Source organism: Musca autumnalis, unplaced genomic scaffold (genome assembly GCF_047663935.1).
Source record: "Musca autumnalis isolate F117 unplaced genomic scaffold, ASM4766393v1 scaffold_3, whole genome shotgun sequence".
In the NCBI taxonomy this organism is placed as follows: Eukaryota; Metazoa; Arthropoda; class Insecta; order Diptera; family Muscidae; genus Musca; species Musca autumnalis.
Window position 1 is genome coordinate 5,994,391 of NW_027411866.1, and position 22,742 is coordinate 6,017,132.

The window sequence follows — 22,742 nt, forward strand, 5'->3', positions numbered from 1 at the left end:
TATGAATTTTGCCTGTATCCCAGAAACACTTCAAAGAAAACCACTTGGTTTATTTACCCACAAGTTTTTCTCGAGATGAGTGTGTGTGTGTGAGTGCGTGTGTTTCTGTTTCTTGATTTACATTTATACATAATTTCAAATTGCATTTACTCAAAATTTAATTTCTCTAACATATTTGTAATTTGTTTGCATAGACACACATACACACACATTGAAGATATCTTTTGTAAATGAAGAGGATGGAAATTTACTACCGAAATCATAAATTTAATTGCAAAAGATTTTGAAAGTGGCATATGTACATGAAAGTGGTTTGTTAGAAGGGGTTTAGAAAAAACTGAAATGTTAAACATGTAATATAATAACAAGAAATGTTAATACATTACTGTTAATAAAATTCTTCATAAATAATGCTACTGTGATTAATATTTACCTCGGTAACATTACAGTTAGTACCATTTACAATAGAAAATGCTAATGTTGAGAGCATTCTCCATAGAAAATGCTACTGTTAGTAACATTTTCCATAGAAAATGCTACTGTAGTAACATTTTCCGTAGAAAATGCTACAGTTAGTAAAAATGTCCATTAGATATGTTACTGTTAGTAACATATTCCATAGAAAATGGTACTGTTAGTAACATATTCCATAGAAAATGGTACTGTTAGTAACATATTCCATAGAAAATGGTACTGTTAGTAACATATTCCATAGAAAATGGTACTGTTAGTAACATATTCCATAGAAAATGGTACTGTTAGTAACATTTTCTATAGAAAATGGTACTGTTAGTAAGATTTTCTATAGAAAATGTTACTGTTAGTAACACTTTCCCTAAAAATTCTACAGTTAGTAACATTTTGCACAGAAAATGCTACTGTTAGTAACACTTTCCATAGAAAATGCTTCTGTTAGTAACATTTTCTATAGAAAATGGTACCGTTAGTAACATTTTCTATAGAAAATGGTACTGTTAGTAACATTTTCTATAGAAAATGGTACTGTTAGTAACATTTTCTATAGAAAATGGTACTGTTAGTAAGATTTTCTATAGAAAATGGTACTGTTAGTAACACTTTCCCTAAAAAATGCTACAGTTAGTAACATTTTGCACAGAAAATGCTACTGTTAGTAACACTTTCCATAGAAAATGCTTCTGTTAGTAACATTTTCTATAGAAAATGGTACCGTTAGTAACATTTTCTATAGAAAATGGTACTGTTAGTAACATTTTCTATAGAAAATGGTACTGTTAGTAACATTTTCTGTAGAAAATGGTACTGTTAGTCACATTTTCTATAGAAAATGGTACTGTTAGTAACATTTTCTATAGAAAATGGTACTGTTAGTAACATTTTCTGTAGAAAATGGTACTGTTAGTCACATTTTCTATAGAAAATGGTACTGTTAGTAACATTTTCTATAGAAAATGGTACTGTTAGTAACATTTTCTATAGAAAATGGTACTGTTAGTCACATTTTCTATAGAAAATGGTATTGTTAGTAACATTTCCCCTAAAAAATGCTACAGTTAGTAACATTTTGCACAGAAAATGCTACTGTTAGTAACACTTTCCATAGAAAATGTTACTGTTAGTCAAATTTTTCATGAAAAATGTTACTGTTAATAATATTTGTGAAGGAAGATGCTACCGTTAGTAAAATTTTCTATTAGTAACGTTTGCGATAGGAAATGCTACTGTTAGTAACATTTTCGATACGTTACTCTCCTACCATCTTTTAACGGTAGAAGCCTTTCTAAGACCCTCTATTGACAACAGAACCCCCTTCAAGATATTCCATTGACAATAAAAACCCTTTAAAGGTCTCTATTAAGCATCCTAAAAAGGCCTTTTGTTGGATATAATAGCCTTGACAAGGCCTTTTATTGACGATATAAGCTCCAACAAGTTCCGCTGTGGACGATAGAAACCTTAAATCTTTCAATGCCTTCTATTGACGATAGACGACTGAAGCCCTAAAAGGCATTTTATTGGATATAATAGCCCTAACAAGGCCTTCTTTTGACAATAGAAGCCCTAACAAGTTCTATTAACGAGGATAGAAGCATTTAAAACCCCTTTCAAGGTCTTCTAATGACGATAGAAGCCTTTCAAGGTTTTTCATTGACAAGTGAAGCCCAGAGGAGGCTTTAATTACCGATAGAAAAAGACCTGACAAGGACTTCTACTTAAAAGAGGAGCCCGGCGAATACCTTCTTTTGACGATATAAGCCATAAAAAGTTCTTCTTTTGATGATAAAAGCCTTGGCAAGATCTTTTATTGGCGGTAGAAGCACTGACAATGATTTCTATTGACGACAGAAGTCCTTTGAAGGCCTTTTGTTGACGATAGAAGCCCTTCAAATGTCTTTTATTGATGGTAGAAGCCCTTTCGAGGCCTTTTATTAACGATATAAAGGCCGTGACAGAAACAATCGTTGCTTGTTTTGTTTGCTTTCAAATGTCAAATTATATGGGGGAACGCCGGCGGAAGTGCAAAGAGGCACTAGTATTCCTTAATAATTTGACATTTGGCATCCTACTGACGATAGAAGCCTTCTTTTAAAGCGTTATATTGAGGATATAAACTGTGACAAGGCCTTTTAGTGACGTTAGAAGCTTCAAAAAGGCATTTTATTCACGATAGAAGCCCCGACACGGTCATATGATGACGATAGAAGTTCGAGTATCATTTTCCAAAGAAAATGCCATTTCCATAGAATATGCTATCGTTGAAAACATTTTCTGTTAATAACAGTTTCTGTCAATAGCATTTTATATAGAAAATTCTACTGTTATTAACATTTTCCATAGAAAATACTACTGTTATTAAAATTGTTCATAAGAACTGTTACTGTTAATAATATTTGTAAAGGAAGATTGTACTGTTAGTAACATTTTCCATAGAAAATGCCACTGTTAGTAAAAATGTCCACATTTCCCATAGAAAATGCTACTGTTAGTAACATTTTCCATAGTAAATGCTACTGTTAGTAACATTTTCCATAGAAAATGCTTCTGTTAGTAACATTTGCCATGGGAAATGCTTCTGGTAACATTTTCCATAGAAAATGCTACTGTTAGTAACATTTTCCCTAGAAAATGCTACAGGTAGTAAAAATGCCCATGAGATATGTTACTGTTAGTAATATATTCCATAGAAAATGTTACTGTTAGTAACATTTTCGGTAGAAAATGCTACAGTTAGTAACATTTTCCGTAGAAAGTGATACAGTTAGTAAAAATGTCCATGGGAAATGTTATGTTAGTAACATTTTCCAAAGAAAATGCTACTGTTAGTAACATTTTCCAAAGAAAATGCTACTGTTAGTAACATTTTCCAAAGAAAATGCTACTGTTAGTAACATTTTCCACAGAAAATGCTACTGTTAGTAACATTTTCCATAGAAAATGCTACTGTTAGTAACATTTTCCATAGAAAATGCTACTGTCAGTAACAATTTCCATAGAAAATGCTACTGTTAGTAACATCTTCCCTAGAAAATGCTACTGTTAGTAACATTTTCCATAGAAAATGCTACTGTTAGTAACATTTGCCATAGAAAATGCTACTGTTTGTAATATTTGCCATAGAAAATGCTACTGTTAGTAATATTTGCCATAGAAAATGCTACTGTTAGTAATATTTTCCCTAGAAAATGCTACTGTTAGTAACATTTTCCATAGAAAATGCTACTGTTAGTAACATATTCCATAGAAAATGCTACTGTTAGTAATATTTTCCCTAGAAAATGCTACAGTTAGTAACATTTTCCATAGAAAATGCTACTGTTAGTAACATTTTCCATAGAAAATGCTACTGTTAGCAACATTTTCCATAGAAAATGCTACTGTTAGTAACATTTGCCATGGCAAATGCTACTGGTAACATTTTCGATAGGAAATGCCAGTGTTATTAACATTTTCCATAGAAAATGGTACTGTTAGTAACATTTTCCATAGAAAATGCTACTGTTAGTAACATTTTCCATAGAAAATGCTACTGTTAGTAACATTTTCCATAGAAAATGCCACTGTTAGTAACATTTTCCATAGAAAATGCTACTGTTAGTAACATTTTCCATAGAAAATTCTACTGTTAGTAACATTTTCCATAGAAAATGCTACTGTTAGTAACATTTTCCATAGAAAATGCTACTGTTAGTAACATTTTCCATAGAAAATGCTACTGTTAGTAACATTTTCCATAGAAAATGCTACTGTTAGTAACATTTTCCATAGAAAATGCTACTGTTAGTAACATTTTCCATAGAAAATGCTACTGTTAGTAACATTTTCCATAGAAAATGCTACTGTTAGTAACATTTTCCATAGAAAATGCTACTGTTGGTAAAATTTTCCATAGAAAATGCTACTGTTAGTAACATTTTCCATAGAAAATGCTACTGTTAGTAACATTTTACATAGAAAATGCTACTGTTAGTAACATTTTCCATAGAAAATGCTACTGTTAGTAAAATTTTCCATAGAAAATGCTACTGTTAGTAACATTTTCCATAGAAAATGCTACTGTTAGTAACATTTTCCATAGAAAATGCTACTGTTAGTAACATTTTCCATAGAAAATGCTACTGTTAGTAACATTTTCCATAGAAAATGCTACTGTTAGTAACATTTTCCATAGAAAATGCTACTGTTAGTAAAATTTTCCATAGAAAATGCTACTGTTAGTAACATTTTCCATAGAAAATGCTACTGTTAGTAACATTTTCCATAGAAAATGCTACTGTTAGTAACATTTTCCATAGAAAATGCTACTTTTACTAACATTTTCCATAAAAAATGCTACTGTTAGTAACATTTTCCATAGAAAATGCTACTGTTAGTAAAATTTTCCATAGAAAATGCTACTGTTAGTAACATTTTCCATAGAAAATGCTACTGTTAGTAACATTTTCCATAGAAAATGCTACTGTTAGTAACATTTTCCATAGAAAATGCTACTGTTAGTAACATTTTCCATAAAAAATGCTACTGTTAGTAACATTTTCCATAGAAAATGCTACTGTTAGTAACATTTTCCATAGAAAATGCTACTGTTAGTAACATCTTGCATAGAAAATGCTACTGTTAGTAACATTTTCCATAGAAAGTGCTACTGTTAGTAACATTTTCCCTAGAAAATGCTACTGTTAGTAACATTTTCCATAGAAAATGCTACTGTTAGTAACATTTTCCATAGAAAATGCTACTGTTAGTAACATTTTCCATAGAAAATGCTACTGTTAACAACATTTTCCATAGAAAATGCTACTGTTAGTAACATTTGCCATGGTAAATGCTACTGTTATAACATTTTCAATTGGAAATGCTACTGTTGGTAACATTTTGTATAGATAATTATTCTGTTAATCACATTTTCCAAAGAAAATGCTACTGTTAGTAACATTTTCCCTAGAAAATGCTACAGTTAGTAAAAATGTCCATGAGAAATGTTACAGTTAATAACATATTCCATAGAAATGGTACTGTTAGTAACATTTTCCATAGAAGATGCTACTGTTAGTAACATTTTCCATAGAAAATGCTACTGTTAGCAACATTTGCCATGGGAAATGCTACTGGTAACATTTTCGATAGGACATGCCAGTGTTATTAATTAACATTTTCCATATAAAATGCTACAGTTAGTAACATTTTCCATATAAAATGCTACTGTTAGTAACATTTTCCATAGACAATGGTACTGCTAGTAACATTTTCCATAGATAATGCTACTGTTAGTAACATTTTCTATAGAAAATGCTACTGTTAGTAACATTTTCCACAGAAAATGGTACTGTTAGTAACATTTTCCATAGAAAATAGTACTGTTAGTAACATTTGTCATAGAAAATGCTACTGTTAGTAACATTTTCCCTAAAAAATGCTACAGTTAGTAACATTTTATCTAGAAAATGCTACAGTTAGTAAAATTTTCCATAGAAAATGCTACTGTTAGTAAAATTTTCCATAGAAAATGCTACTGTTATTAACATTTTCCGTAGAAAATGCTACAGTTAGTTAAATTATCCATAGTGAAATTTTCGATAGGAAAAGCTACTGTTAGTAACATTTTCAATTGGAAATTCTACTGTTTGTAAAATTTTTCATAGATAATTATTCTGTTAATCCCATTTTCCAAAGAAAATGCTGCTGTTAATAACATTTTCCATTAAAAATGTTACAGTTAGTTGAATTGTTAACGTTTTTCATATGTTAACATTTTTCAATGATAATGCTAAAAATTTCACAAAATGTCAATAATATTTTCGCATAAAATTTCCACTTCCAATTAAAAAATGTTTAGCAGCACTGTTTTTATTGCACTCTTATTATTATTACCCACTTTAACGTTATACAAGTATTGGTGTCTTAGCTTGAAGGTTGTAATGTCACCTGCATTTCGACTTTCTATAACTTTATGGATACAGATTTTAATTTGATTTATTTAGAGAGATTGAAAGTTTACTTTGTGTATAGAGAGCTTGTGAAATCAAGTTAAATAAACTGCAATATTATTAGTACGAAATCTAATTTTGTATAAAACATAGAAGGTTTCCAAATAGATCTACAAAAGAAGAAATTAATTGTACAAAATGTATATTCAAAAGGTGGATCCATATTTTATGTGACTAAATGGAAACTGAAATAGTTTTAAAAATTGGATGAACAATTTACTATTTTATATATAAAAACAGATAGATAAAATTATTCAAGGGGCGCCTTGCGGATGTTGATGTTTTTGCGGCAATGTTCATAGATGAGAAAAATCGAAAAACTAGAAAGTACGCTAGAGGGATTTTTTAATTAATCGCGGTCAAAGTTTACATTTTTACGTTTATTTTAGATTTTGGCGATCTTGCTTGGAAACCGCAAGTTCTATCGAAATGGGGCTAAAGAAAATGTTGTAGAGGATTTTCACTGTAACAGCATTTTCTTTAGTCCAATTTCGATGGGACTTGCCGCTTTCAAGCAAAATCCTGAAAACCTAAAATAAACCTAAAAATTTGAACTTTGACTGCGATTTATTTAAAAATCATATTTTTTTCAAATATGAAGTCCTTTAAAAAATATTTTATAACTTCCTTGTTTTAAAAATTGATTTCGTATATTCACTAAAATGCATTTTAGAAAATTCCCGTTTATCGAAAAATGAATCACAAAATTTTAGTTTTTACGATCATTATTTTTTATAATTTTTTATTTCATATTATTTCTCATATAACATTGAAATTACAACCAAATTTCTTAAATTAAAAAAAAAAAAAAACTTTTTTATTTTCCATCTCTACCAAATGCGACACTTTTCTTCGGGATTCATCGGCTTACATTTGTTCCCTTGGAATCTGAATTTCTGTAAGATTAAACCTGGCGTATAAGTGGTGACGGCAATCATACGCCACCAAATACCCCAATGAAAAAAATTATTTAAAAATGACAACATTTAGTTTGATTTAAAAATATTTTAAAATTTTATAACGTTTATTATACAACGTTTAAATTACAAACAAATTCTTAAAACTATTATTTTGTTTTTTTTTTTCTAAAAAACTCCTTCACCTTCCTCCCTCCCTACCAAATACGACACTTTTCTTCGGGATTTAATCTCGTCATCGGTTCACATTTGTAAACATCAGCAAATTCCATAAAATTCCCCAAAACATTATTGACCCGCTCCTGATGACTGGCATGGATTCTTATATTACTTTCATTGCTCTTTGTGCCACACCATGTCTGGGCAAAACTCAGGAAAAACAATTTCATATCATTTTGATCAAATGACTGATCCATTTCGTTGTCCAATAAAGTTTCCAAAGCCAAACGTAAACCCTCCGAATCGGCAATATTCTCATTAATGGCAGAATATTCATTTGTGTAACGCAGGCCCAAATAACATGTCGATTTAACACCAAATTTAATAATGGCTCGCGGACCCCAATTGTGATTGATATTACCAAATTTACCATAACTCATGCCATCGTAATCGAAACCATGCAGCAGCTCATGGGCTAGAATGTAAACAAAACCACCATAAATTTTGGCGGGTTTCATGCAGCGTTCGTAGAGGGGAGGCCGCAGTATACCAATGGGTAATTCTATGGTATTTTTCTTCAAGCGATAATAGGCATTAACATCCAGTGGACCATAGGATTGATCAAAATATAGGGAGGATAAAGAGAGTTCGGGATCCATTACAATTTCCATTACATCGCTAACCATGTGGGGTATTAATTGTTGTAGTTGTTGTTGGTGTTTGAATTTTGTCAGGGCAATTAAATTCAAATCATAATTATCGCTGATAGGTAACACATTCGTGCCAATGCTTGAATTCTTTTCCAGTTTTGGTAGCAGCAAACGCATGTTGCGTATCTTTTCGATGCTTAGATTTTTCGAATAGGCATCCCGCTCAAACAGCGATGTTGAATTAATCAACTTTTCAAATTGCAGTTTAAGTTTGTTGAATATTTCCTGCAAATGTTTCTCGGTTTCTGTAATAAATTCCTCTTCATCGTTGCCATGTTGAAGACGCAGGAAAATTCTTGTCAACTCGAAAGGCATAAAATCATTGACCTGCTTTAGGCACTCCTCTTTTTGTTTAAAATAGCCCTCATCATCGTGTAGATTGACTTCGAAGTTAACCAAAAATTGTATTAAAAAATATTTGGCAATTGTTTCAGTTTTGGTTTTATTCAAAAGGCCCACCAAACTCCTTAAATAGTCCTTATCTGCCACAATAAGCATTTTCTGCTCAAAGTTGGGAGGTAATTGGAAATCTTGTAGCAAAATTTTAAAATAACCCAACAAATCCACTTGGGGTAGTTCTTGTGACAAAGAGGCCAGAGTTTGAGGCTCCTTGAGAATCATTACATCCTTATCATTTACCAAGGCCAGCAGAGCCTGCTCAAACTGCACCACTTCATTGGCAATTAAATTCGATTTTCTCACCCTCACACCCAGGTCCATCATCAGCATTTTTATGTAGCGTGTATAGAAGAAAACAGATTCCTCATCATAGCTACTGTCGGATTGCCGGGCCTTTAGCAACTCAAATGATGGAGGCATTAGGTAGACAATTAGTTGTTGTGAACTTTGCCAATTGGGTTGTACCAAGGTCCTTATCAATGTCTGGGCTCCATAACGTCTCATGTGACCCGCCACATATTCCCAATTGAAATTGTGTGGCGCATTACTTGATGTAAAATTGCTATTCAATATTGGCCAACTGGAACTGAAATTGCCCAAAACATCGGTATACAAACGTATGGCCAATTCGTCTTGATCCCGGGAACGCATGATCCGCTTGTCAAGGCAGGATTTATAAAACTGCACCACACTACGCTCGCCAAGATCTATGCTGGCGTTGCCCATTTTCTTTTCAGCTTCATCAAAGTACTGCATAAGTAAATATTTATTTTGCGCCTTAATGGCTGTCAGGGTGTCTGTGGCTTTCATAAGCCTCAGCTGGTGGGGCACACGCCAATTTCCACAGGCATAATTCCAAAAATCTTCACAGGGTTTTTCCATTAAATCCATGTTATATTCCATTTGGCGTGTGACATTTGGCCAATAGGTTTCACTGCAATTTAAAGATTTCTCTTTCAAGGGGGGTATCGTTGTGGGATCTCCATGGACTACTTGTAGCAACAAAGAAATGCCGAGAAAGAAACAAGTATGCCTTAAATTTGAGGCCATTTTATGGTTTGCTTTCCAATACAAATCCGCCAAATATATTTTTTATTTAGCACCTTCCACTTTGTAGATTTTTTTTAAAACTAAAATCAGCCGTCCGTTTTCAAGCTATTATTGTGAGGTGTATAAATAAATCTCCATTGATCTCGCTCTGCTTGTTTTTAATTTTAATTTTTTACTGATAAGCCCCGCTTACATTTTTGCAATACTCAGTTCAATCAAATCCATGTTCTGGGCTTATTTTCATATTTGTTTGTTTTTCGTGTAACCAAACCGTAGCTTGATTTGCGTTGTAATTTCCTTCAATAAACACAAACGCACACAAATTTGTTTCAATTGATAACACCGTTTGAGAACTCTCACTTGAGAACAAAAATACTTGACAAAAATCAATATTCACTGGAGAGCATTTTGAGGAGGCCATTTGACAGATTGGCTAGCTATCTGTCTGCCTGACTAAGTGAGAAGTTCAATTGCCGCTCATTGAAACAGATGACCGTTTGTTTTGGAAGAACTGATAAGATCAAATCGATGGGTGATACTCAGAAATCACAGTGTTTGGAAATCAACTTAAAAGAAAAACGTAATATAAAAATTGAGAAAACCGAGTTATTTGAAAGCGATTGAAGATAGCTCGACGTTATACATAAGTTTAAAGTGGCGTATACATTGTGACGTAAATTATGCGCAATGCTGTATAGGAAAATTAGAAATTCGTCATAATTTCTTTAAAATACATTCGAATGATTTGATTCATAACAATATCATGTTACTGGTATGGAATTTTGCGAAAGTCTTACATTTTTAAATAAACCCTTTTTATAGTAACCCCATTATTACGTTTTTCGACAATAGCTTGAAATATTTTTCAGAGCCATTGATTAGTTACAGGCTTCTTCTAATCACCAATACTCAAAATGTATCTTCTTATAAATTCTACAGGCCTACAAAAATGTCAGTAGCGTCCCTTTATTATTCTCATTCCTGCATCTCATGGTCATCTGCCAAATTGTTGGCTTCTGAATACCGGATTGAAAAAGTGAGATAAGATCTGAGAAAAACTTCTTCTGATCGCAAATAATTAAAATGTATCTTCCAACAACTTGTCTACAGGCCTGCCACTGTCGTCCATTTTCTGACCATTGGTCAAATCGAATGGCTGACTGACAAAGTGAGCTGTTTAATAGCAGCGAAATAGCAGATATTTCGGTGCAAGAAATATATGAAAAGACTAAGAAAAAATGCATTTCAAACAGCTTAATTAGCTTAAAATTGATTCATAGAGGCGTATACATTGTGACACCAGTTATACATACGTCTTAATGCCCACTTTCAAAAATCTGAATAAATCCTTTTACAAGGCTTGGCTTAGCGTATACGTGTTAACAACAGTTATACATCCTAATATACCAAAAAAATACCCATACACTATACTCCTTTATCTATATTGTTTTTAATGCTGTGGTCCACTGTATGACATGTATAGAGACCACTGTCTTCTTATTATCATCTGGCTGTTGATTGAGTGCGAAGTCCAAGCGCACCTCATTGAAACATATGAATGTTTGTTCGGCTTGAACTGATAACGCCAACACTAATCACAGTGTTTGGACAGCGATTTAAAGCTAATAAATTTACAGAAAAATATTAGGGGAGACAAGATGCCATAACAAATACAGCAAGGGTTACAGTGACGCATACATTGCAATAACAATTATTCGTCCCATTGTATAAAATGTTACATAATTACCACACAATAGCGTATACGCGCTGACAACAGTTATACACCCTAATGTACCGCAAAAGAACACTTATGCCATACATCCTGAAAGGATCACCAAAATCCTTAAATAGTCTTTATATGCCACAATAAGCATTTTCTGTTTAATATTAGGAGGTAATTTAAAATCTTGTAGCAAAATTTTAAAATATTCCAACAAGTCCACTTGGGGCAATTCTCGTGCCAACAAACCAAAGTTTGAGGCTCCTTGAGAATCAGTACATCATGCACCACGTAATTGGTAGTAAAATTTGATTTGATTTTCTTTTCTCCATCAAAAAATTTTATGTAGCGAGGATTGTTAACATCTTATCTACTATATGCTATAAAAACCCTCAGCGTAATGTTGGCGACATGTACTGAGTATTTCGGCCATGAAGAACTTCTCTACAAGTGGTGTCTTAAGAAATGCCGTTCGGCTTTGGCTATAAAAACTAGGTCCCTAATATTAATCGGATTGTATCTACTATTATCACATCGAAGGACCTCAGCAAGGCCTTCAACACATCCTCTACATACATACGAGTATTTCTATAAAGATGCTTCTATAGATCCTTTCTAAAAGAAGGGGTACATCTGTTGACCCATTCTGAAAGAAAAGGTGCTACTATAGACCCTTTCTGAAGGAAAGGTTGCTGCTATAGACCCTTTCTGAAGCAAAGGGTGCTACTATTGAACCTTTTTGAAGGAACGGGTGCTACTATTGACACTTTCTGAAGGAAATGGTGCTTCTATAGACCCTTTTTGAAGAAAAGAGTGCTTATATTGACCCCTTCTGAAGGAATGGGTGCTTATATTGACACTTTCTGAATGAAATGGTGCTTCTATAGACCCTTTCTGAAAGTAAAGTGTGCTTCTATAGACCCTTTCTGAAAGTAAGGGAGCTTCTATAAACCCTTCCTGGAAGTAAGGGCGCTTCTATAGACACTTTCTCAAAAGAAGGGGTGCTTCCAGAGACCCTTTCTGAAAATAAGGGTGCTTCTATAAACCCTTCCTGGAAGTAAGGGCGCTTCTATAGACCCTCTCTCAAAAGAAAGGGTGCTTCCAGAGACCCTTTCTGAAAATAAGGGTGCTTCTATAGACCCCTTCTGAAAGTATGGGTTCTTCTATAGACCCTTTCTGAAAGTAAGGGTGCTTCTATAGAACCTTTCTGAAAGTAGAGGGTGCTTCTGTAGACCCTTTCTGAAAGTAAGGGTGCTACTGTAAACCCTTCCTGGAAGTAAGGGTGCTTCTATAGACCCTTTCTGGAAGTAAGGGTGCTTCTATAGACCCTTTCTGGAAGTAAGGGTGCTTCTATAGACCCTTTCTCAAAAGAAAGGGTGCTTCTATAGACCCTTTCTCAAAAGAAAGGGTGCTTCCAGAGACCCTTTCTGGAAGTAAGGGTGCTTCTATAGACTATTTGTGAAAGTAAGGGTGCTTCTATAGGCCCTTTCTCAAAAGAAAGGGTGCGTCCAGAGACCCTTTCTGAAAATAAGGATGCTTCTATAGACCCTTTCTGGAAGTAAGGGTGCTTCTATAGACCATTTCTGAAAGCAATGGTGCTTCCATAGACCCTTTCTGAAAGTAATGGTGCTTCTATAGACCCTTTCTGCAAGTAAGGGTGTTTCTATAGACCCTTTCTGAAAGTTAGGGGGCCTCTATTGACCATTTATGAAAGGAAGGGTGCTTCTGTAGAGCCTTTCTGAAAACATGGTTGCTTCTGCAGACCGTTTCTGAAAGTAACGTTTCTTCTGCAGATCCTTTCTGAAAGAAAAGATTCTTCTATGGATCCTTTCTAAAAAAGACATGCTTTTGTAAAAGTTTTTTAAAGTTGTTATACCCTCAGTATTTATGCTAACAAGGGTTTATACACTTTCATACGGGCAAAATGTGCCTCATCGAAATAATAGTTTTAGACCCCAAGTATGTTTGGACGAAATGTGTTTCAGACAATTTGGAGTTGATTTAGCCATGCCCGTCCGTCTGTCTGGCTGGCTGGCTGGTGCGCACGATAACTCTCGAACGGATCAACCGATTCGGTCCAAAATTTGGCTTTCGTAATATTTTGTCCAAACTTAGTTTAAATTCGAAGATAAGCCATATCGGTCCACTTCTTCAGGTATCTCTCCCGCAAAATTTCGAAAATGTGCAGAAAATTGTTCGCACAATAACTCTTAAAGGTAGTAACGGACTTGGTCCATTCTTTACACATCGTTATATTTTTACCAGACGTAGATGGTATTCCAATATGGACTATATCGGTCCAAGTGCAGTTTAAGACCAGCTCTCGAATCGCTTCGATTTTTGTTGTAACAACTTGTAATCGCTGTCCGCATTACGACGGTACAAGCTTTTTCAGGGGCAAGTCCATACTTCCTGAGAAAATGGTCTGAAAGCTGTAAAAAGCCGCTTTGGCACCATGTGTTGTGGATGGAGCGCGCGGTAACTCTCGAACGGATAAACCGATTCGATCCAAAATTTGGCTATCGTAATATTTTGCCTAAAGTCGATTTAAATTCTTAAATGGGCCTTATCGGTCGAGTCATTTGGATACCTCCCCCACAAAAGTTCGAAAATGTTCGGAAAAATTGTGCGCACGATAACTCTTAAAGATAGTAACCGATTTGATCCATACTTTGCATATCGTAATATTTCTACCAGACATAGATCATGTCCCTATCGGTCCTACCCTTCGGGTACCTGCCACATAACATTTCGGAAAACTGCAGGCTAGGACCTCCTCTCGAATAGTTTTGATTTTTCTTGACATATGTTGTACTCAAGGCCCCTATTACGATGGCACAAGTTTTTTAATTGGCAAGAAAAAAAATTAGAAAAATTGAGAAAATTAGCTGAAAACTGTAAAAATCCCCTACGGCCAGCATGTGGGTGGCTAGTGCGCACGACAACTCCCAATCCGAATACTGCGTTCGTTGAAATATTTCTTCAAATATTATATGAAATTCGAAGGTGGTGCTTATAGGTCCACTCCTTCCGGTACCTCCCCCTCAAAAGTTCGAAAATATTCGCTAAAATGGTACGCGCGATTTCTCATAGACGTAGCAACCGATTTGGTCCAAACTTTGGGTCTCTAAATATTTTCGAAACTTAGTTTATGTCCAAATTTGGGCCCTATCTGTACAATCCTTGTGGAACCACCTACACAAATGTTGAAATATTTTGTGTGGTTTAGGGTCTGTTTAAGGATCCTTTAGACATTTTTACCAAAGGTTTTCCTAGTGGCCCTGTTTACAGCGATATTATGTTTTTCGTAGGCTCGTGGGATAAAAAAGATCTATCTATCGATATCCCCGCAAATTTTTGAGTTTTAATCCTGTACATACTTTTGTTGGTTCATACGCCCAAAATATTGAAAACCCCCTAAATACATATGTTTTTTTTGGAAAAAAGTATTTCAATCTACACAGCCTGAGGGTATATTTCTGTCGGCAAAGCCGACTGATAGTTTTTTACGTTTTTCTTGATCAATTTCTTTCTTCAACTGCAGAAATTTGAATCGAAAATATGGTACAAGTGACGTATACATGGTGACAATAGTTATACGCCATGTTGTCACGAATAATAATTGTCGCCAAGAAAGACTTCTTAAACATTTTCTACAGCACTTTTTATGTTATTGTGTATTAGGGCGACCCAAAAAAAGAACAAAAAAATCGGAATGACCAAAAAATTAAACTGAATTTGTTCCATTTGATTCATAAACGTTATATATGATTTTTTTTTTTTTTTTGCGATCAGCTAACGTTAACCCGTGCCACCCGAGCGATCTTTGTTTCCATAGTAATTTGTATGGGGCCAAAGTTGCATTTTCATGAAGATTCTCTAAAGGTCGAAATTATAGTTCAATCGATTTACCATTGTTGTGGCTAAATTTATGATGATCGGTTAACGATAACCCATGCCCTATGATCTTTATTTCCATAGTACTTTGTATGGGGGTCAAGGAAATTCAGGAAATTGTTCTGTTTTTTTTTTTGTCTGTATACATAGCGGTAAAGATATCAAAACTTAGTAGACGTCAATATATTCCTTGCTGAATTCTATGAAGACTTTTGAACATGAGCTTCCAATAGTCACTCCATATTTTTAAGTTTCCAAACAAGTTCCTCTCCATTTTGACCAATTTATCTTGCAAGTAAGTTGATAAAATAATGCTTCTGGTTGCAAATCAAACCCTAATTTTGAACAAACTCTTTTGATTCCTTTTCATCTGTCACAAAAGTTGTACAATCTAGTTCCTGGTTCACTGTCTTCGTTCCAAAACGTATGAGTAACGTCATAAACACTAATGTGTGTGGACCATTGGAACTAGTACGTACTGAACTAGATCGTTGCATCTAGTTAAATTGGCACAACTTTATCTGTTACCTCTCTAGATACTGAGAAGTTTCAGCGCTTGACCCTTTATTCACATTGGCGTATACATTGTGCCGGTAGTTATACGCCCCAATGTATCCTTGCCAATATAAAATCCTTTTAACAAGTTGCAAAATTTCTTTTTAAAACCTTTTATTTCCGTTATTTGCTGTGATCTCCATAATTTCTTTATGGACTTGATAAGAAAACCACTTTATGAAATCTTTAATTTCCTCTTTGCCAAAGAACAATACATAGATATGACACATAATCTGTTTCCTTTTCCATTTTGCATGCTTTCACATAATTCCACATGCCATACAATAATAACACATGGCCAGTAAAGATATGTGTGTATGTGACAAATTTGCTTTGGGTGTAAAGAATTCTTTGTAACAACTGTCTTCTTCGTTTCTTTGTTATGCAAAACTATTTGCCCTGGTCCGAGTAGAAAATGTATGGTTTAGGGTGAGAGATTCCTAACATGACAATATTCAAGAAATGTGCATTTGCTTTCTGGTTAGGAAAGCATAATAACTTCCTTTATCTTTTTTTTTTTTTGTAACTTGCAAAGGAACTTCATGCAGTCGTTTTACTAATGGCTACACATATAACAGATGCCAGTGGCACATAAGAGGAGTTTCTTTGTCGATTAAATGTCGTTTAGAGAAATTTAATTTTGATCCTTTTTGATAAAAAGTTCTAGAGTATGTGTTCTGCTCCTTTTGCCATATAGGAAATAATTTCTTCTTTTTTATTTAAATTTATGATTTTATTTAATTTCCAAAACTTTAGCTTCTTTCATTTAACCACAACAATTTTTAATTAACTCCCTCATTGGCAACAAAAATACTTGAAAATTAAAAACTATTTCCTCTTAATTCTTGAATTGCCCTTCTTAATGGATTTTGTTTTATTCAACTGTTTCCTTTCTTTGTGCTCAACATCCTCTGTATTAATATAAGCTTCTCTTTGCCTCTGTCTCGCTCGGTGCGACCATGCTTTAGTATTATCGCACATAATTTAGCTAATTTCTATCACCACAAAGCTGCTTAAGTTTAAATCCCCACTCCCACATTTCTGCTTGCTTTTAAATTGTTAAAACAGGAACCCAAGTTTATGCTGGCAGGGTGAACATATAAAATTAAATCTCATTATTGGCATATGAAGCAAGAAATGGGAAAAATGTAACAGTTGTATATATTTAAAGTATAATTGTGAAGGCAAATGGGGTTGAGAATACTGGTGGCGTATACATGGTGACAATATGCATACGCCAGGGGGGTCGTTGAACAATAGTACTGATAGAATACGTGTGTACAGTACTTTTGTAATCATTTAAACATAAAATCGTTCACTTCTGTTATCCTCTTAAGGGTTTGATTCAAATTCCCATTGACCTTCTATTGTCTAGAGTTTTTATTTTTTTATAGATATTACTATTCCATATGTTTTTAAGAGTTCTTATTGCTATGAAGAAGCCTTCGTAGAATTTTGATAGGGGAGATAGGGGAGAGAAAATATTCTAAAAATAAAAATATCTTGCCACTTGCAGAAATCGACACCTACAACTCATATTTTATGACTTTATAAGACCACAGGTCATCCTCGGTGGCGTATGACTTACGACGCCACGTATACGCTCATTGTTTGTAATGATTTTATTTCTTCTAAACAATTAAATTCAATGACAATAGCAACAAAAATTTGGTAAATCTCTATCGTACACAATTTTCTACCAATACACCCGTTCCTCTGGTATTTCTATTAAACTTTCCGCTTCCGAAAAACACACAAATATATTCCTTAATACCACTTTGAAGCATTATTACGACTTAGTTTTGGAAAAAAATGAAACTATTTGAAAGGATTTAATAAAAAAAAAACTACAAATTATCCTCATAATTGCCAGAACATGTTTTAGAGAAAAGTAGATTTTTTTGTTGAGGATTTTCTTACTCGCTCTCACTTCTTCCCTTGCTATTATTTCGTTTTCCACTTAAATGTTGGATTAGTATGAAACAACATAACAGCTTGTAACGAGTTTTTTTCCTTTCGTTCAACAAAAATAACAAATGAAGCTGGGCAAAGGTTCATTGTTGCTGGAAATACCACAACAACATAAAGTTGCCTTAGTTTAGTGTTTAATTGCCAATTTAATTAAAAACAGTAGAGGAGAGAAAATAATGAAAGAGGAGGGGGGTTGAGGTGGCTTTAACAAAAGACCAAGTTCCTAAAAACCAACAGAAAAAATATAATTTTCTACGCAATTTTGCACATTGTAAAGTGGTCATTTTTCATTTAGCGTTGCTATGGAAAATTGGAACAGAATAGAGTGGCTTTATAACTCAATAGCAATTTTATTTAGGAAAACACAACACAAAGTTTAGTTTTAAACCAACATATTTTGTTATATTTTTAATGATATGGTTATGGTCTTGGTTTTGTTGTACTTGTTTTTATTTTTATAAATTATTTTTACAACATTTGCCTTTTGCGAGCGTTCAAACAACGGCATTATGGCAAAACGAACACACTCATACATATTCCAACTAACTGGGCCACACCATTATAATTTCTCCTACTTTCCTTGGCAGTTGTAATTATACCTTGTCCTCTTTCTTCCGCTTTTGGCTCTTTTGAGAAAGTGTGCTTAATGACGCATGATGTTCGAATAGTACACACGTGCCCCCTTAGGAGCCCAAACGCACACACACACAATTAAGCAAACTTTATAAGATAGCTGCTATTAGACGCTCTCACGCCATTGTAGTTAGGCTACAGGTCTTAAGTGTATATTTCAATATTAACAATTCCACGTTATATATGTATATAAAGATTTGTGGGTATGTACGTATATCCTGTATCGTTATGAGTATCGTGTTGCATATTTCATACGCAGTTTTACTTTTCGATATGCATCCAGGCAATAAATCACAAAAGGAAAAGTTCTCAAAGGAAAAATACCATTGTTCACATGATTTGTGCCAAGTTTGAAATTATAAGGCGTAGAGAAGAATGTTGAATATAATTCTTCATATTAAAACACGAGTTCAATTAGATGTGAAACTTTTGTTATATTTTGTTATTGGAAAGAATGCATATTAAATGTTCTAATTTATTGTATAAGTTCCTCAATGGCGTATACATGGTGACGCTAATCATACGCACCATTTAACCCAAAAAACAACAGCACTGATAACATTTTAATATATGTAATTTGTAAGATTTTTATTGTTTAACCATAAATATTCCTTCGACATAATTGGCTTGATGTATACTTAGATTATCCACAAATATTACTATGCTATTCTTCAGAAGCTTTGCAAGAACTGCCTTTTGAGAAATTTCGAGATTTATTGATTATGTTTCTTACGCTATTTCCTCTTTCTGAACTAAGATTTCCATTGGATACCTGTTAAAACAATTAATGATCACTGCACTCATGAAGTTTCTAAAAAAGAATGTCCTTCAAATTGTATAACCCCCATAACACGCAACTCAACACTCATTTTAAGAATCTATATCCACCACCTGATCCAATCTGGTTGTACATGCCTGCGACAGCATTATAATCTTCTTTGTAGTCGAACAAATAGAATCTCAAATTTAAAAGATTTAAAGATAAGGATTTAATGTTTATTTTTGGATCTTCTTCAAGAGCCCTGGTGTTTATGAACTCCTCTCTAATGATTCTATGATTTATTTTAGCGTAAAAATTGCAAATAAAAAGCTTCAATTTAAAATTCGCAAATGCAAATTTGCATTTGTTGTACGTATGCATAGGGGCTCCAAATGGCGAGACAACATCTAATATACCTGATGATGTTATCCTAACCAGTTAATGAAACGACTGTCGCATAGCGATTGATGTGTACGACTAGTTATAATTTTTTCAATATAATCTCCTTGGGTCATATAGCTCTATTAATTAAATTAATTAAAATCATAAATGTTTTTAAAACCAGGACTCCTTTTAAATTTTCCAAAGGAACTTCCATGTAAAAGGCTTCTTTTCCAATATTTTCAAAAAAGAAAATTTTTATCATCCTTAAGATATTATTCATTGCAAATGATTTTTCTATAACGAATAGACCTTTTGTATACCACCATAAACAATTGCTTTTTATCGTCATATTTACCAGTCTATCGAATGAAAAGTACTTCTATGAGGTTATATTTAAAAAATCACTTTATTGAACTAAATAAAATGTCCATCTTGATCGATACCTTTCTACAAAGACCATTGTTTTCTTGTTACATTGCCGCTCTAATCAAACTAAATTCCATAATACCATTACTTCATGGCAGCGCTTCATGGCGTATACATTTCGACGGTAATTATACGCAATATTTCACCTAAAGAAATATTTGGTTCTGCCTATTCAATGAGATGACAGAAAAAAATACCAGTGCATTCGCTTGTAATAATTGTTCCACAAACATCCCAGAAGGGACAGGAGGTACTTCTCTCATCTCAATGAGCGCACCCCGATTCATATTATCTTAATGATATGAGACCTACTGCTTATCACCGAGTCCGAACGGCGTGTCTTGCGACACCACTTGTAGAGAAGTTTTGCATGGCTGAAATACTCAGGAAATGTCGCCAAAAATTACTGAGGTGTATTTTGCCACCGTTGAAAATTTTTTGATGTTGCCTGGCCGGGGAATCGTTCCCACGACCTTCAGTATGCATACCATTGCAGCACTGTGGCACGATTCGCTTGTAATTTCATGTAATTTTTGTCATTCTTTAAGATCCCCATCATATGGAAGATCGAAACGTGTTAACCAATGTCATCTTCCCTCGGAACTTCAGTTATCACTGATCCTCATGAAACGCCACCTACTTGCCACAAACAGATTGACCACTGTCGAACTTTTTGGGCAATAGATGGCACCACTTTAACAACAACATCCTGTAAATGACTCTCAAGTGTCATCTTCTAGTGACATTTGAAATGTCAAAGATCCACACTATCTATGAACATGAAACGCCATCTATTCCCGACAACCTGATCAGCTAAAATGCTCATCACTACTTCAAAAACCCTCACCATGATTCAACTACGTGAAAACTGAACCACCATACGAATAACATCATACGGAGATATCTTGCCACAAACAGATTAACTAAGAAGCTCACTACTGACTAACTTTATGGATAATAGATGATACCACCATGAGAACAATATCATATGTATGATTTTGAAAGATGGCGTCATTTGAAGTACCAAAGATCCTCACCATGTATGATCATGAAACACCACCTACTGAACAATGGACGATCGATCATCATCACTGCCACCATAAAGTTATGAATGATAGATGGCTCTGGCTAATTGAAGAATTAAAGGTCTGGGTACATAAGCTGCCTCGCCTGCTTGCCTTCCTTGCCTGTTTCATTTCTGACAAATAAAAATTAAATAATAAAAGTAAAATTCGAACTAGGTTGCCCTTTTCTTCTTCTTTTAATATTTTATCAGAAGCAAGCTGGCGAAACAGCTTATGTACCCAGGCCTTCAAGACCTTCGCCATCAGTGATCACCTTCATAACCGCTTGAAGAACGACTAAAGATTACAAGCTCACTCGATTTGAGACTGAAATTAGACTGGCTTCTATTTTTCAGCACAAAAAACTCCATTACTAAACATACTCTTAAAATGTTTATAAAATATTTATTCATCGACTTAAAAGGAGAAAAGACCATCACTCATACTCTGAACCACCAGATTAGCTAAGACGCTCAACACTGTCAATAGCAAAGTTTCTCACCAGCTATAATCATAAAACCCCACTTGCTCGGGACCACCGAATTAACTAAGACGCTCATGACTTTCACCATAACGTTATGGATGATAGATGGCTCTAAACATTTGAAATAGCAAAGATCTTCTCCATCCATGAAAGGACAAGACTAGTTTTTTACCTTATTAGGTTTAAGAATGCAATTAGACTAACCTTGATAAACATAATGAATACGTTACTACATAAACTCTTAAAATATTCTATAGTGATTTTCTGAGATATATCGAGATATAATTCGATGCTATAATTGATGTTAAGTTTTTAGCGCCATTGGTGAGCCTGAATCCAATGTTGACCTAAACGCTTTCTTATGGAGTAAATTCATGACATAGTGTATCATTACAGCATCATATGGATGTGATGATACGCCACCTATTGAAATAAGCAAAGAGTCATACCATTTCCAAACTACATATGAGGCGCTCAGCGCAAAACGGCCTAACCCACATGTTCAAAAATATAAAACTATCTAGAGATTTAGCCGGAATCTTTTGAAATAAATACTAAAAAAACCATATTGCATTATTTTAGCAGGTAGTATAACCTAGTGTTATACAATGCAATATGGAGTTTTTTTTGCATTAATTTTAAAAGGTTCCGGCTTAATCTTTATAGCCGATTTGATTTTTTTGGACATGTGGGTTAGGCCGTTTTGGCGCTGAGCGCCTCATATAGATGTCACTACTTTGCAACGACGGAATTTTTTGGACAAAGAGCGATATGTTTCAGTGAGTCTAGATTTAGACGGAAGAACTAAAAGTTAACCAATATTTCTTCAACAACTTAAAGAACGGATTAGAAATAACAAAGACCATCACACATACTCGGAACCACCAGATACTCGAAACCACCAGATTAGTTTAGACGCTCAACACTGTCAATAGCAAATGTTATCACCAGCTATAATCATAACACCTCACTTGCTCGGGGCCACCGTATTAGCTAAGACACTCATCACTGTCACCATAACATTATGGATGATAGATGGCTCTAAACATTTGAAATAGCAAAGATCTTCTCCATCCATGATCACCATCAGAACCACTAAAAGGACAAGAGTAGTTTTTACCTTATTGGGTTAAAGACTACAATTACGCT

General features: G+C 34.2%; 2 protein-coding genes across 9 annotated transcripts in view; one reads left to right on the top strand and one right to left on the bottom strand.

Annotated features, from left to right (window-relative positions):
* Window positions 1-22,742, top strand: part of Pde9 (phosphodiesterase 9) — a 404,593-nt gene that overhangs the window by 374,069 nt on the left and 7,782 nt on the right. The window lies entirely within an intron of this gene.
* Window positions 7,172-11,029, bottom strand: Nep6 (Neprilysin 6). The gene has a single exon (XM_073977860.1). The coding sequence runs from the start codon at window positions 9,697-9,699 to the stop codon at window positions 7,579-7,581; it is 2,121 nt and encodes a 706-aa protein (XP_073833961.1). The 5' UTR covers window positions 9,700-11,029; the 3' UTR covers window positions 7,172-7,578.